Raw genomic sequence first — 11,388 nt, forward strand, 5'->3', positions numbered from 1 at the left:
ACGCGGCACTGTAGTATGGATAGCATATGTGAATACGACACGCGCGTTTGCGCTTCCTACATAGGGAGGTCCTTTCTGCCCCTCTTCCAACTGGGCGTAAAACATCCACTCTCAATACTACTGGTTAGACAATAGATAGCTCATCAATACAGGCGCCGATCAGGAGGGTATGTGACGTTGTGGATTTGTGATTGCTTTAATGCTTCGTGGATGCCGCTCGACTACCCCCTATGACTTTTCCTAGCCCTTCCCCGCTATGTGAGCATTACAGATACTACCACTACGCCCGCGTGATGCCATGGTGGGCTCTAAATTCCCAAACACTCGACTCTGGCCTCCAGAGACATCACGATGTCGTTTTCTTCTCGCGTGCCGGGGTACCTCGGGGTGTCTAACATGTCGAATCCGCTACCAGTCCAATACATCATTCTCATGTTGAACCAACCTTGTTCAACCCCTTCAGTGATCCAAGACTGAGCGCCAGGCCCTGCGATCGACTCCGAATACGCACGAAGCCGGTTACAGGTCCGTCCTCGCTCTCCTTCTCGATGCTGAGATTGGCCAAAGCATCCTCACCTGGCCGCGTGTTAGCTGTTTTCTCGTTGTTCTCAAATGGACCATCACTTACCGAAAACGCTCCGCGCATACAAGTTCGCCGACAAGAACTGGCAGTCGCCCTTCATTGAGGCTTCTGGAGTAAGACAGCTCATGTTCGTGCAAGACATGAGCTGCTTCAAGAACTCTCTCAACGATTTCGCCTTGGAGTTGATGTTGACTTTGTTTTCCCACTCGAACTCAGTCCACATGGTTCGGAACTGTGTCTCCGTGCAGTATGCAGGTTGTATGTAATCCATGATATCAACATGGACATCGTTTAGGATTACCACGTTGGAGTCCACGCCCTTCTCGCCTTCGTAGATAACGTTGCCGAATATGACGCCGGTGTCTGTTGATGACACTTTAATCGTGGCCTGAAGATTGATAAAGTCGTGCGGCCCAACGTTCTGGGTAGTTGGTCGTTCTACCACCTTGAGGTCCCCAAGTGTGGCAAATTCAACGGTGAGGTTCTGAAGAGTTTCCGTGGTCTGGTTGACCAGGAGGACGTCGAGAACAATGTCGAACTGGTGAACGTTGATGTAGGCTTCCGCATAGACGGGATCCGAGAACCCAGTAAGCTGAACGACCTTGCTGAGTTTCGACGACAGGTCTTCGGAGCCAACATCGCCGCCAGTTGCCTTTTCCAGATCTAGCTCGAGCTCGTCTCCATCAACGTCCTTCTTCTTCAACTGTCGGATAGTGAAGACGTCGTCGATCTGGACCGCGGACTTCGCCTTCTCAGAATCTTCCTTCTCTTTTCGTTTCTTCTCCTCTGCCAGAACCATCTGCTTGAACGACTTCCGAGTGTCTTCGAGGAAGACGTTTTCAAGTTCCTTCCGTTGAGCAAATTCAGACAGGGAACGAACGCAGGAAAGAACTCTGTCAACGGAGTCTTCATCAATAGGAATCTTGACAAACTGAGACTGTCCGACACGAATGATACTGTAAAAGGTCAGTGCCGGAACAACTCTAAAAATTCTGCAGACTGTGAGACTACTCACGAAGTCATGATCAGCATAGCCTCAGCACGGAGAGCATTAGTCCGTGCGACGTCCTTTGAGATCTCGGAGTGCCTCATGACCAGTTTTGTCAATGTGCTAGAGAGAACAGAAGCAAGGTAGAAGTCCCCGTCCAGAATGAGCTGTCGTAATGGCGGCTTTTGGGAGTTCTTGACCACTTCCAACCTTGATTTCTCGCCAGAAGTAAGGGCACTCTCAGTAGCGTATGTTCCGTCGGCGAGAACCTTACGAGATCCAGAGGGAGCAGCTGTGGACTTAGTAGCGTGACCGTTGAGCTCCGCCGCTTCGAGGGGCTCCTCAAGCAGTCGCTGTTCAGATGCCAATATTGGAATTTCTCCCAAGCTTTGCCTGATGCCTTTCCAAGCGTCCCTGATATCTTTGGGTTCGAGAGAAAACTCTCCAATGATCCACAAGACACCGCGGTAAACTTTGCCTGCCCTGACCTCACTCAAGGTAGAGACAAGTCGTTCTACGATCGAAGGCCTGAGAGCGGGGAATTTCTCAGTTACTTCTTTCACGAAGGAGATGACGTCCACGGCAGATGTGCCCGAGCTGACGTCTGAGATGAAGTCCATGAGGCTTCCAACCACGCTCGCAGCAACCTCCGGGTGTTTGATTGCAGATTGATGGATTGCGTTGATTAACAGTGCCCGGTCTAATTGCGTCAGGAATTATTTCCATCTTCAAGGAAATGTTTGGGGTAGGACTCGGAACTTACACTCTGACGTTTTGTCGTATTGTTCGTCGACTGTCTTGCTAAGCTCCTTTTTTAGTAGTAGGACCACCTCCTCTACATTCTTTGACGTGACGAGTTCGAGAGCGATGTCCAGTGCCTTTTTCCGAACATCGAGATCCGGACTCGACAAAACACGCAAGATTTCCATGGTCAAGTCTTCCAAGATCGAGTCGTTCTTTTTCCGAAGCTGGTCTACTCGGTCAAGAACAATGAGCTTCACGTTGTTGTCAGTCTCGCGGATGGCCAAATCGACAAATTTGGCTGCTGCAGCTTTTACAGCCACAGGGTTGTTCGTGAGTGCTGTCAAAGCAGAGGCCGCTTCGTACACAACTGTGCCAGCGCTGGACTCCAGAAGGTCGAAAATGAGTCGTAGATAACGAGCCTAAAGGTAACGATCAGCATCAAGCCAGTTCTCGATACTCAGTATGGCGATGTACCTTGTTCTCTGGATGTGCTGCCGCATCTCTCCGAATGAACAAAAGTTCTTCCAGTTGTAACAGCTCATCTATGAACAGTCAGCCCAGGCCATAGCATTGTGAATTAGGCTTTTCTTTACCATGATTTGCGATCGAGTCGAAAACGCTGCTGAGATACTCCAAAGCCTTTTCGGGGCTGATGGTAGCCTGCAAGACCATTAGAAAAGCTTCACCAGTAGAAAGTGGATCGCAAAACCTACAAGAGCTGCAAAGGCATTTCGCTTGCAAGTGTGGTCATTCTCCTCTTCCAAGAACGTGAGGAGTATGTCGGGGGCATCCGGCATTAGACTCTCCAGATGCGTATATATCGCTGCCACAGCAAACACTGCGTTCTTTCTCACGTAAGCATGACGATGTTGTAGGCATTGCCTATACAAGAGTTAGCCTCCCCGTATAGTCTCCTCTGTACTAGTAAGAGATTATATACCTTGTCGGCTGGAGGAGAGGTTCGACGAGCTCAGCATCCCGCAACTTGCACACAAATCGTAATGTGTTTCCGCGAACATATTCGTTGGCATGCTGCAGATCGAAGCGAATCTATAGACAATGAGCCACCATGCGCTACGTTCGGCAAGTGTTGTGTCTTACAGCGTTGCAAACCAAAATCCACTCCTGCCTCAATTTCCCTTGGTTGTCATGTTTCGGTGAGACCTCGAGGAAGAAGTATAGCAATTTCTTGCTGTTTTCGCTGTCAGTGGGTGTTCGAATTGGGTTGAGAGGCGGTGAGCGCACAGTGGCTTGGACTTCGAGGGCATTACAAAACGGATGATCTGTGGAGAGTTAGAAGCGGACACATTTTGGGGTTAGATTTGATACATACATGCATGAGCAGACCGGGCTGTGGGTCGCCGTTGAGCCTGTGGGATTTATAGGTAAGTCGAGGCCCAGAGCAACGAAACGAGGGGCAGGGCGTACATTATGGAGAGAATCCTCTTCATGGTCTCGATTTTGGAGTCATCCTTGAAGCTGTTAGTACTCTGGTGATCCTAGGTCCCCCTTAAAGCAATTCCCCAAACAAATAGCCCAAGTTTCTTATTGTAAACCAAAAAGTGTCCTACATTTCCCTTCTCGAGCGCTTGCTTGAGAGCATTTGTATCCGGAATGTCGCTGGCATTGTCCTGGTGGACCAGGCTGTACGTGTAGTCCAGATAGGTAGACATGGTGGACTACTCCAATTGCGCTGGCTTGGTGCTCGGCCGCGAGCCGTCAATTCCCCTGCTGTTCCAGCGCTGTAGTGGGCTGTTGCGCGTCGGGGGTCGAATTACGAGGGGGAGGGTGGCGGGGCGGAGGAGAGATGGTGATGGATCCAGAACCTCAGAAAGGCCTTTCGAGAATTCTAAGGCAGGCGACCGAGGCGTGGACAGTTCTGGGGTCGCAGGGAGCTTGCATTGGGCGGCGGGCATCATCAACACCAGGTGTTCTCTTCAGTGAGAAAGTGGTCTTGGCATTCGGCTAGACTAGAACTCACCGGCGACGACTTCTTCAGAGCCTCACCAACCACAACCTCAACGCACTTCCGAATCCATCTACCGCAGGTTATTTGGAGTGTCAAGCCTTTTTGCACGCCATGGCTGCCTCAAGCGAACCCTTCTACGTGCGATACTAGTCAGTATTAAAACAGCCTACTTTGAAGATCCCAGCTAACGCGTTATAATCAGTTCTGGTCACTCTGGAAGATTCGGTCATGAGTTTCTTGGTATGTTGAGAAAGACTTGGAATTTGCAAAAGCTGGGGTCTGACTTTCACTCAGAATTCGACTTCAGAGCTCTCGGCGACGGACGCAGCGCCTCAGCCCGATATGCGAACAACTCAAACTACCGAAACGACTCGCTGATCCGTAAAGAGAGTGCGTGACTACTTGAATTCTCTAAAGTTTTGTGTATTGACTAAATCTTTCCCCAGTGTGCGTGAGCTCTCTCATGATTGCAGAGATCAAGAAGATCATCAAGGACAGCGAGATCATGAAGTAGGTGCCCCTGGTGGTTCAGTGAAATTCACAGTGCTCATGTGTTTCTTAGGGAAGACGACACCAAATGGCCACAGAAGAACAAGGACGGCCGCCAGGAGCTTGAGATCCGACTCGGCAATGAGCACATCTCGTTTGAGGTACCGAATCCCTCAGTAACCCGCAATAGGCCACCAGGAGAACAGGCTAACTCGCTCAACAGACCGCCAAGATTGGATCGCTCGTCGACGTGACCGAATCCCAGGATCCAGAGGGGCTCCGTGTGTTCTACTACCTTGTCCAGGACCTCAAGGCGCTGGTGTTCTCTCTGATATCCCTTCACTTCAAGGTACACTTACTTTTCGTCTGCAAACAGTTTCAAAGAATGTTACTGACAGGTCATGTACAGATCAAGCCTATTTGAGACGGTGACTGCATCTCCGGCTGGCGTTTGGATTTTGCTTTTCATGGCCAGCGAACGCTCGCATATGCACAGCGCGGCGTGAATTCACGGACCCTGCTTCCTGTTCTGCGTGGGCGGCGCCTGTGTGGGGGGAAGCGCTGGGTTCTTGGAGTCCAGAAGGATTTTGTGGGTCGGTCACTTGTCACATTTGAACCTCTCGGGTCAATTCTTCACGATAGATATTGCATAGCGTTCACTTGGCAAGGCTGGCAGGAGGGATTGCTGGTCGGATGATGATCACCTGATTGGCATCGGATTTCACATTTTCGATGTTGAATAGCATCCCACGGCGGCGCTGCTGTGGCGCGCCGACGGGCCAAATAGAGCGTGCGGACTGCTGCTGTGGATCTCTTGCAGTGAAATATCGCCACAGCTTTGTTCGAGTCCCGTGCTCCCCCGCAGCGGCGATGCAAGCCCTAAAGCGCACCCGTCCGTCTAGGCCAACTTGGAACCCTTCCACCGATGCCCTTCGAGTGTCGATGGACCTCTGCGCGCACGTCTAATTCTTGGTCCCTTTCTCTGTGTCCGCCCAATCCCAATCCCCGCCGCAGCAACTAGCACAAGCTTTTTGTCCCATGTTTGCCCGTTTCGCCCTGCCGTAATCCATCCTTCGTCTGGTCACACTATGCCAACTCCCAGTGACGACGGTCCTCTGCTCTCGCCGCCCGCTGAGCACGACGGCCACTCAGGAGGCCGCACAACCTGTCCGCCAGAAGAGACGCGCCAGTCGCCATCACGCAGCGAGAGCGAGCGCGAGCCGCTGCTTGAGGGGGCGAGTGCAGACAATTCCTTCTCACCGCCAGCGCAGCAACCAACACCGCCCGCCGAGGGCGACGCTTCTTCAGACGCGACAACCATACCAGATGTGCATAGCAAGCGACAGGAAACCGAAGAAGACGGGCCAATAAGAGACATTCCAAGTCCTCTGAGTGCCGTTGAAGAGACGGCAGATTGCGACCAACGCAATGCGCAAAATGGCACAATCTCCGCCGCTGCGTCGTCGGCCAGCGCGCCCTGGTATCATCCAGGGTTGTTCCCGTCACCATTTTCAAACGCGCGGGTGAGTCTGAGACTGATGGAGCATGCGACATTCCGCATCCGCTGACGCAAGGGCGCAGTTCCTACCGAACTCCACTTCATCCTTCCTGAGACCTGGAAGTAAATTCCACGGCAATCAGCAATCCGACCGCCAGGTGTACGACGTCCAAGTGGAGATCAAACATGTCGATATGAAGGAGTCGTTCCTGTGCGGCTACTTGCGCATCCAAGGTACACGCGACAATCAAAACAGTATGCGCACCGCTAACTAGATCCGCATAGGCTTGACGGAGGACCATCCGAGCCTGACGACCTATTTCGAAGGCGAAATAATCGGCTCGAAATACACGTTTACCACAAAGCACCCCGAATGGGGCTCCAACGAGAAGGTGGACATGCAGCACTGGGCACGATTCCAGGCGTGGCGGCCTCTTGCCAAACAGGCAAAACGACAGGACTTCACGTACAAGAACTTCGCGCAGCGGGAGCACATTTTTATGCGGTGGAAGGAGTATTTCCTCGTGCCAGACCACCGCGTCCGGACGATCAATGGTGCAAGCTTCGAAGGGTTCTACTACATATGCTTCAACCAGGTTTCGGGAAGCATAAGTGGAATCTATTTCCATGCTAAGAGCGAGAAGTACGTTGGACGCCATCCAAGTCTGCAGCATTCAGTACTAACGAGGCCTAGGTTCCAACAACTCGAGCTGAAGCATGTTCCTGATTTTGGGTGTCAAGGCGCGATTGAATTTCGATGATTACGACTGATGATTGGACTCGCATGCATTACGAAGGTATGCGATATGCGGCTGCATTTTTAGTCTTGAGCGCTCTACTCCTTTTTTATAGTGGAGTAATTTCCACCTTGGTCGATATTGGAGTGTCTTGCAGTGCGCAGACACTGGGTGTGCATTTGTTTTGATAGCCTGTACACAGACCCTCAGTCTTTAAATGCTATGGATTAATTATAGTACACAAACAGTATGCTATGTACATGTTCGGCCAAAGAACGAATGTAGCATTCACTGCCTTACGCCTGGGATCCTGTCTCCAAATCGCCCCTCTCATAAACCAAAGCCTAAATCAGCTTGATTCGAAGCTCTTGGTCATTGTATCTTGTGTGCCGTGAACTGCTGTACGCCGGAGGCGGCTCGTAGAGTCCAGCAATACCCCAAGAGTCACAAACAAGTGGTGTGATATAGAAGGTGTTTCCCTTCTCGATTGCTCAGAGCCTTGTAGCCTCATCGCAACTCAGCGAGGTTACAGAGAGACTTTCCAAACCTCCAGTAGTGCTGTGCCGATGTAATCCGTGGTAAACGAGTTACAATCACCACAAAATACGTCCTCCAATCCCGTCTCGCTTCCCATCTTCACCTAATCTAGAAATTCTCGACAACCACTAACCGCGAACACCATCAAACAACTCAACCCACTACACTGACAACATGCCAGGCGCTCCCAAAAAGCGCCAAAAGCGCGAAGAGTACAAAGAGTCTCTCAGCAAAGATGACCAAAATGGTGCCCTTCCAAAGAAAAAATTCTACAGGCAGAGGGCACATGCCAATCCATTCTCGGATCACTCTTTGACATAGTAGGATGAGTTTTCGATTGTGCTATCAATACCTTTGCTAACTAGGCGTAGCCCCAAGAGCCCTTCTGACATGGATTGGGCGTCGTATTACCCAGCTTACGCAGCTAAAAGCGACGAAAGTGAAGCCACGGTGACTCAAGCTCCAACAGAGGAGGACGCAAGCAGACAGATCACTCGGCCAGTTGAGATTGCCGATATTGGCTGCGGATATGGCGGTCTTCTCTTCGCGCTCGCTCCTAAGTTTCCAGATACGTTGCTGGTCGGTAGGTTGATCGTTTCTACATATCGTCTCATTCGCATCTCTACAACTACTTGAGGTGCTCCAAGACCTCCTCGAAAAAAGGGCACGATATCAAATGTCTCACCTCGCAACCCAGACACTCTTTCAACTTTCCGCTATATTGATCTCCAACATTCCCTTGGCTTTTTTAATGCCCCTCCAAACCACGTTCAATCCACATAGCCAACCACTTCACAAACCACAACCCTTCTAACCCACCTCCCAGGCATGGAAATCCGCATCTCCGTCTGCGAATTCGTGCAAGAAAAGATCCGCGCGCTCCGCCACCAGTCCCTCGCCACAAACACCTACCAAAACGTCGCCTGCATCCGCGCCAACACGATGAAATTCCTCCCCAACTTCTTCGCCAAAGCCCAGCTTTCCAAAATCTTCCTCTGCTTCCCGGACCCGCACTTCAAAGCGCGCAAGCACAAAGCGCGTATCGTGTCGTCGACGCTGAACTCCGAGTACGCGTACGTGCTTAGGCCCGGCGGGATCGTGTACACAATCACGGACGTCGAGGACCTGCATAAGTGGATGGTGGAGCATTTCGAGGCGCATCCGAGTTTCGAGCGCGTGGGCGAGGTGGAGCAGGAGGGGGACATGTGTGTGGAGGTGATGCGGACGGAGACGGAGGAGGGGAAGAAGGTGGGCAGGAATGGGGGGAGGAAGTTTGTGGCGTGCTTTCGGCGGGTGGAGGATCCGCCGTGGCCGTGAGCGTGCGTTGTGTGAGGCTTATGTGGTTTTTGTCGATTGTGAGATAGCAAGGCAATGGCGAAATGCATTTCACGCTCGCAGACATCATATCGAAGGCTTCGCGTGCTTTCGGAGGATGGAGGATTTGCCTTGGTCGTGAGTGTGCGTTTTGTGAGGCATATCTGTCTTTTCACGGTTGCGAGATAGCAGGCAATGGCAATAAAGGCTTCATGCTCGCAGGAATCACATCAAAGGCCTCGCATGCTTTCGGAGGGTGGATGATCCTTCTTGGCCCTGAGCGTCTTGTGAGGCAGATCCGTTCTTTCCCGATTTCGAGGTAGCAGGCAATGGCAAAAATCGTATCACATTCGCAGGCAGACGTCACATCAAAGGCATTGCGTGCAGTAAATTGCGTATATTCAGTAGAGGAAACCCTTCTCAGGTCAAAACCTCCCAGTCCATCACTTTGTGCCTATCAAGATCTCATGAAGTCCTCTGAACGATCCGTTTCCGCCTAAGTATCGATGAACACGCTGCCCCGAAGGAGTGACAAAAGGTGGGAATACATGGCCGGGGAAGGGTCGAGATAGCATAGTCTACAAGGGCCGGGTTCGCGCCCTACATCTACAAAGAAATGGTGATACAAAATGCAGAGGATGAGATCTTGGGGGTGGAAGGAGGGGATGCCCGAGGGCGAAGAAAAGAAGAGGGACGGCGGCAGGGCGAGTTGAAGTAGTTTTTGCTGAGTCTGCTTAGTCAGAGGGTGGGTGGGGGACCGTGGTTGCTTCGGGGCTCTGGAACGAAAGTTTCTCCGTGATCGGAGAGATATCTGTTCGTTATCGTGGAGTGAGTGTGGTTGTGGTGGCAGGAAGACGTGGAACGGTGGGAGCAGAACCATGGAGCAAAACGTTCTAGCAAAACGTTCAAGCAGAACCACGGAGCGGAAATAGGAGGCGTCCGACTTCGGCGACTCTTGAATACAGCAGTAGCTAGAAGGACTAAACTCAGATATTGAAGATAGTGCAAAATTGAAGATTTTCTTGACTATCCCTCCCATGTGATACAACATTTAGGTATCCTTATGCTTTTGAACACCACAAGAGAACCCGAACGCCTCGCTTTAGACAAACCCAGGAAAATCCATACCCTCAATGCTCATTCCTCAATCCCACCCTATTCCCCATCGTCCTCACCGCCAACAGCAACACCTCCGGAGCTCTCCTCGCCTGCATCTTCCTCTACTTTATTCCAATTTTTTAATCTCTCATCCGTCAGCACCTCCCTCGCACTCTTCCTAACCGCCTTCGTCTTCGACTCCATATCCAGCGCTCTTACTGGCGCCAACAGCGCCTCAAGCGGCATCTTCCCCTCCCGATCCGCATCCACCCGATCCAGCTCATCCACATAGATGTCTAGCACATGATATCTCAAGCCATTCGGGATCTTCGGGTCCGTAGAATTCAAAGGTGTAGCAGCGAGAACGTGCATACAGCCCGTAATTGTACTCGTGTTGGCCCAGCCGTGTCGCGAGAGGTAGCGGAAAGAGGCAAAGAGGTATTGACGGATTAAGTAGAGGAATTTATTCATGCTAGACGTAGTCGTATATATATATTAGCTTGATTGATTCGTGCATAAATAAAGGATGTATGGGATCTGGAGCTCAACATACCGTAACGCATCAATATTGCCCCACTCCCGCGCCATAATTTTCCAAAAGGCATCGAGAAAGGGGAGCACGACTTCGGGGCGCAGTGTGTCTACTAGAGAGGCGAGGTCGACTGCGAGACGTTGCTGGACGAGGGGTTTGTCGCTCATCCACATGCCTGTGCTGTGTGAGCTTCTCCATGTTTCCGGGTTTGAGAGGTGGAGGCATACAGTAGAAGAGCCCTTTCCATAGCTTCAGTAGCTCGATTTCTTCTATGCCTGAACGGCCGCTGAGAAAGGTTCGGAGGCTGTCGAGGGCTTTGTCGCGGATGCGCTTGTCTGCGATTATTCGTTAGCGCGCAGTGATCTTGGTGGGAGGAGTTGGGGGATAGTACCGCTGGAAGCGAACTGCTTTATGAAAGGTGTGTTTTGGGCCGTGGTCGCCATGGCTGGGGATGTTTCGGAAGTCTGGAAACTTTCGAGATGCGGGAACGTTGGAGTTGAAGAAAATCCCCAGAGGTTGTTATCGATAAGAACGCAATAGGGCTGCGTCAAGCCACACCAAGACCCTGTTTCAAGGTCGACCACTTGCAATCGATGGATTTTACAGGTTTCACAGGAGGGGAATTTCTTAGGAATTCGTTCGAGTTCCTATGTTTGAGCGTCCCAAGGTTTTCTAGACGTGCCAGCCGACCAATACATGGATTCGATCTATGAACTGGAAAGTAGTCCAGATTGGTCTAGGTGAAACACGAGACACATTCTTTCTACAGGTATTGGTTCCAGATACACTGAACTATAGGATTTTAGCGGACTATCTTTCCAACAACTCTTTGGTACAACGCAGGCATAAAAACACGTGATCTTGGAGTATGGCTTGGATTCTGTTTTGCGCTTATTATC

The 11,388-nt window shown here is 51.2% G+C and overlaps 6 protein-coding genes across 6 annotated transcripts; 3 read left to right on the forward strand and 3 right to left on the reverse strand.

Annotated features, from left to right (window-relative positions):
• Positions 1 to 22: 22 nt before the first annotated feature.
• On the reverse strand, positions 23 to 4,212 carry BDZ99DRAFT_424968 (Coatomer, beta subunit). Its single transcript, XM_033717077.1, has 13 exons — positions 3,887 to 4,212; positions 3,744 to 3,787; positions 3,649 to 3,685; positions 3,561 to 3,598; positions 3,417 to 3,507; positions 3,256 to 3,365; positions 3,029 to 3,197; positions 2,909 to 2,975; positions 2,790 to 2,857; positions 2,335 to 2,734; positions 1,599 to 2,271; positions 629 to 1,539; positions 23 to 576 (listed from the first exon to the last, which is right to left on the reverse strand). The coding sequence occupies exons 1-13, from the start codon at positions 3,986 to 3,988 to the stop codon at positions 431 to 433; spliced, it is 2,856 nt and encodes a 951-aa protein (XP_033571789.1). The 5' UTR covers positions 3,989 to 4,212; the 3' UTR covers positions 23 to 430.
• A 93-nt stretch (positions 4,213 to 4,305) lies between these two features.
• BDZ99DRAFT_467079 (Mago nashi protein) lies at positions 4,306 to 5,626 on the forward strand. The gene is made up of 7 exons (XM_033720934.1): positions 4,306 to 4,433; positions 4,487 to 4,524; positions 4,579 to 4,674; positions 4,731 to 4,794; positions 4,847 to 4,934; positions 4,997 to 5,122; positions 5,183 to 5,626. The coding sequence occupies exons 1-7, from the start codon at positions 4,396 to 4,398 to the stop codon at positions 5,195 to 5,197; spliced, it is 465 nt and encodes a 154-aa protein (XP_033571790.1). The 5' UTR covers positions 4,306 to 4,395; the 3' UTR covers positions 5,198 to 5,626.
• A 63-nt stretch (positions 5,627 to 5,689) lies between these two features.
• BDZ99DRAFT_451283 (uncharacterized protein) lies at positions 5,690 to 7,318 on the forward strand. The gene is made up of 4 exons (XM_033718206.1): positions 5,690 to 6,296; positions 6,355 to 6,505; positions 6,557 to 6,914; positions 6,966 to 7,318. Exons 1-4 carry the CDS (start codon positions 5,862 to 5,864, stop codon positions 7,030 to 7,032), a joined length of 1,011 nt encoding a protein of 336 aa, XP_033571791.1. The 5' UTR covers positions 5,690 to 5,861; the 3' UTR covers positions 7,033 to 7,318.
• Positions 7,319 to 7,516: 198 nt separating this feature from the next.
• BDZ99DRAFT_467081 (uncharacterized protein) lies at positions 7,517 to 9,243 on the forward strand. Its single transcript, XM_033720935.1, has 3 exons — positions 7,517 to 7,865; positions 7,917 to 8,128; positions 8,372 to 9,243. Exons 1-3 carry the CDS (start codon positions 7,720 to 7,722, stop codon positions 8,860 to 8,862), a joined length of 849 nt encoding a protein of 282 aa, XP_033571792.1. The 5' UTR covers positions 7,517 to 7,719; the 3' UTR covers positions 8,863 to 9,243.
• Positions 9,226 to 10,197, reverse strand: BDZ99DRAFT_143729 (uncharacterized protein). The gene has a single exon (XM_033712714.1). It carries the CDS (start codon positions 9,908 to 9,910, stop codon positions 9,356 to 9,358), a length of 555 nt encoding a protein of 184 aa, XP_033571793.1. The 5' UTR covers positions 9,911 to 10,197; the 3' UTR covers positions 9,226 to 9,355.
• BDZ99DRAFT_502280 (nucleolar protein-like protein NOP52 variant) lies at positions 9,780 to 10,973 on the reverse strand. Its single transcript, XM_033723881.1, has 4 exons — positions 10,881 to 10,973; positions 10,717 to 10,824; positions 10,511 to 10,664; positions 9,780 to 10,429 (listed from the first exon to the last, which is right to left on the reverse strand). The coding sequence occupies exons 1-4, from the start codon at positions 10,930 to 10,932 to the stop codon at positions 10,015 to 10,017; spliced, it is 729 nt and encodes a 242-aa protein (XP_033571794.1). The 5' UTR covers positions 10,933 to 10,973; the 3' UTR covers positions 9,780 to 10,014.
• Between the last annotated feature and the right edge of the window lie 415 nt (positions 10,974 to 11,388).

Source organism: Mytilinidion resinicola (genome assembly GCF_010093595.1).
Source record: "Mytilinidion resinicola strain CBS 304.34 unplaced genomic scaffold BDZ99scaffold_20, whole genome shotgun sequence".
Taxonomy (NCBI): domain Eukaryota; kingdom Fungi; phylum Ascomycota; class Dothideomycetes; order Mytilinidiales; family Mytilinidiaceae; genus Mytilinidion; species Mytilinidion resinicola.

Excerpts from the sequence above, each read along its gene's own strand:
- BDZ99DRAFT_424968 (XM_033717077.1), bottom strand. The coding sequence starts at position 3,988 with ATGTCTACCTATCTGGACTACACGTACAGCCTGGTCCACCAGGACAAT. Across the intron at positions 3,686-3,743 it reads AAGAGGATTCTCTCCATAAT|GCTCAACGGCGACCCACAGC; the intron begins GTACGCCCTGCC and ends TAAATCCCACAG. Across the intron at positions 3,198-3,255 it reads CCTCTCCTCCAGCCGACAAG|GCAATGCCTACAACATCGTC; the intron begins GTATATAATCTC and ends ACTCTTGTATAG.
- BDZ99DRAFT_467079 (XM_033720934.1), top strand. The coding sequence starts at position 4,396 with ATGGCTGCCTCAAGCGAACCCTTCTACGTGCGATACTA. Across the intron at positions 4,525-4,578 it reads ATTCGGTCATGAGTTTCTTG|AATTCGACTTCAGAGCTCTC; the intron begins GTATGTTGAGAA and ends ACTTTCACTCAG. Across the intron at positions 4,795-4,846 it reads AAGGACAGCGAGATCATGAA|GGAAGACGACACCAAATGGC; the intron begins GTAGGTGCCCCT and ends TGTGTTTCTTAG.
- BDZ99DRAFT_451283 (XM_033718206.1), top strand. The coding sequence starts at position 5,862 with ATGCCAACTCCCAGTGACGACGGTCCTCTGCTCTCGCCGCCCGCTGAG. Across the intron at positions 6,297-6,354 it reads CACCATTTTCAAACGCGCGG|TTCCTACCGAACTCCACTTC; the intron begins GTGAGTCTGAGA and ends GCAAGGGCGCAG. Across the intron at positions 6,506-6,556 it reads CGGCTACTTGCGCATCCAAG|GCTTGACGGAGGACCATCCG; the intron begins GTACACGCGACA and ends AGATCCGCATAG.
- BDZ99DRAFT_467081 (XM_033720935.1), top strand. The coding sequence starts at position 7,720 with ATGCCAGGCGCTCCCAAAAAGCGCCAAAAGCGCGAAGAGTACAAAGAG. Across the intron at positions 7,866-7,916 it reads TCGGATCACTCTTTGACATA|CCCCAAGAGCCCTTCTGACA; the intron begins GTAGGATGAGTT and ends AACTAGGCGTAG. Across the intron at positions 8,129-8,371 it reads TCCAGATACGTTGCTGGTCG|GCATGGAAATCCGCATCTCC; the intron begins GTAGGTTGATCG and ends CCCACCTCCCAG.
- BDZ99DRAFT_143729 (XM_033712714.1), bottom strand. The coding sequence starts at position 9,910 with ATGTTGTATCACATGGGAGGGATAGTCAAGAAAATCTTCAATTTTGCA.
- BDZ99DRAFT_502280 (XM_033723881.1), bottom strand. The coding sequence starts at position 10,932 with ATGGCGACCACGGCCCAAAACACACCTTTCATAAAGCAGTTCGCTTCC. Across the intron at positions 10,825-10,880 it reads AAAGCAGTTCGCTTCCAGCG|ACAAGCGCATCCGCGACAAA; the intron begins GTACTATCCCCC and ends GAATAATCGCAG. Across the intron at positions 10,665-10,716 it reads ATGGAAAGGGCTCTTCTACT|GCATGTGGATGAGCGACAAA; the intron begins GTATGCCTCCAC and ends CACACAGCACAG.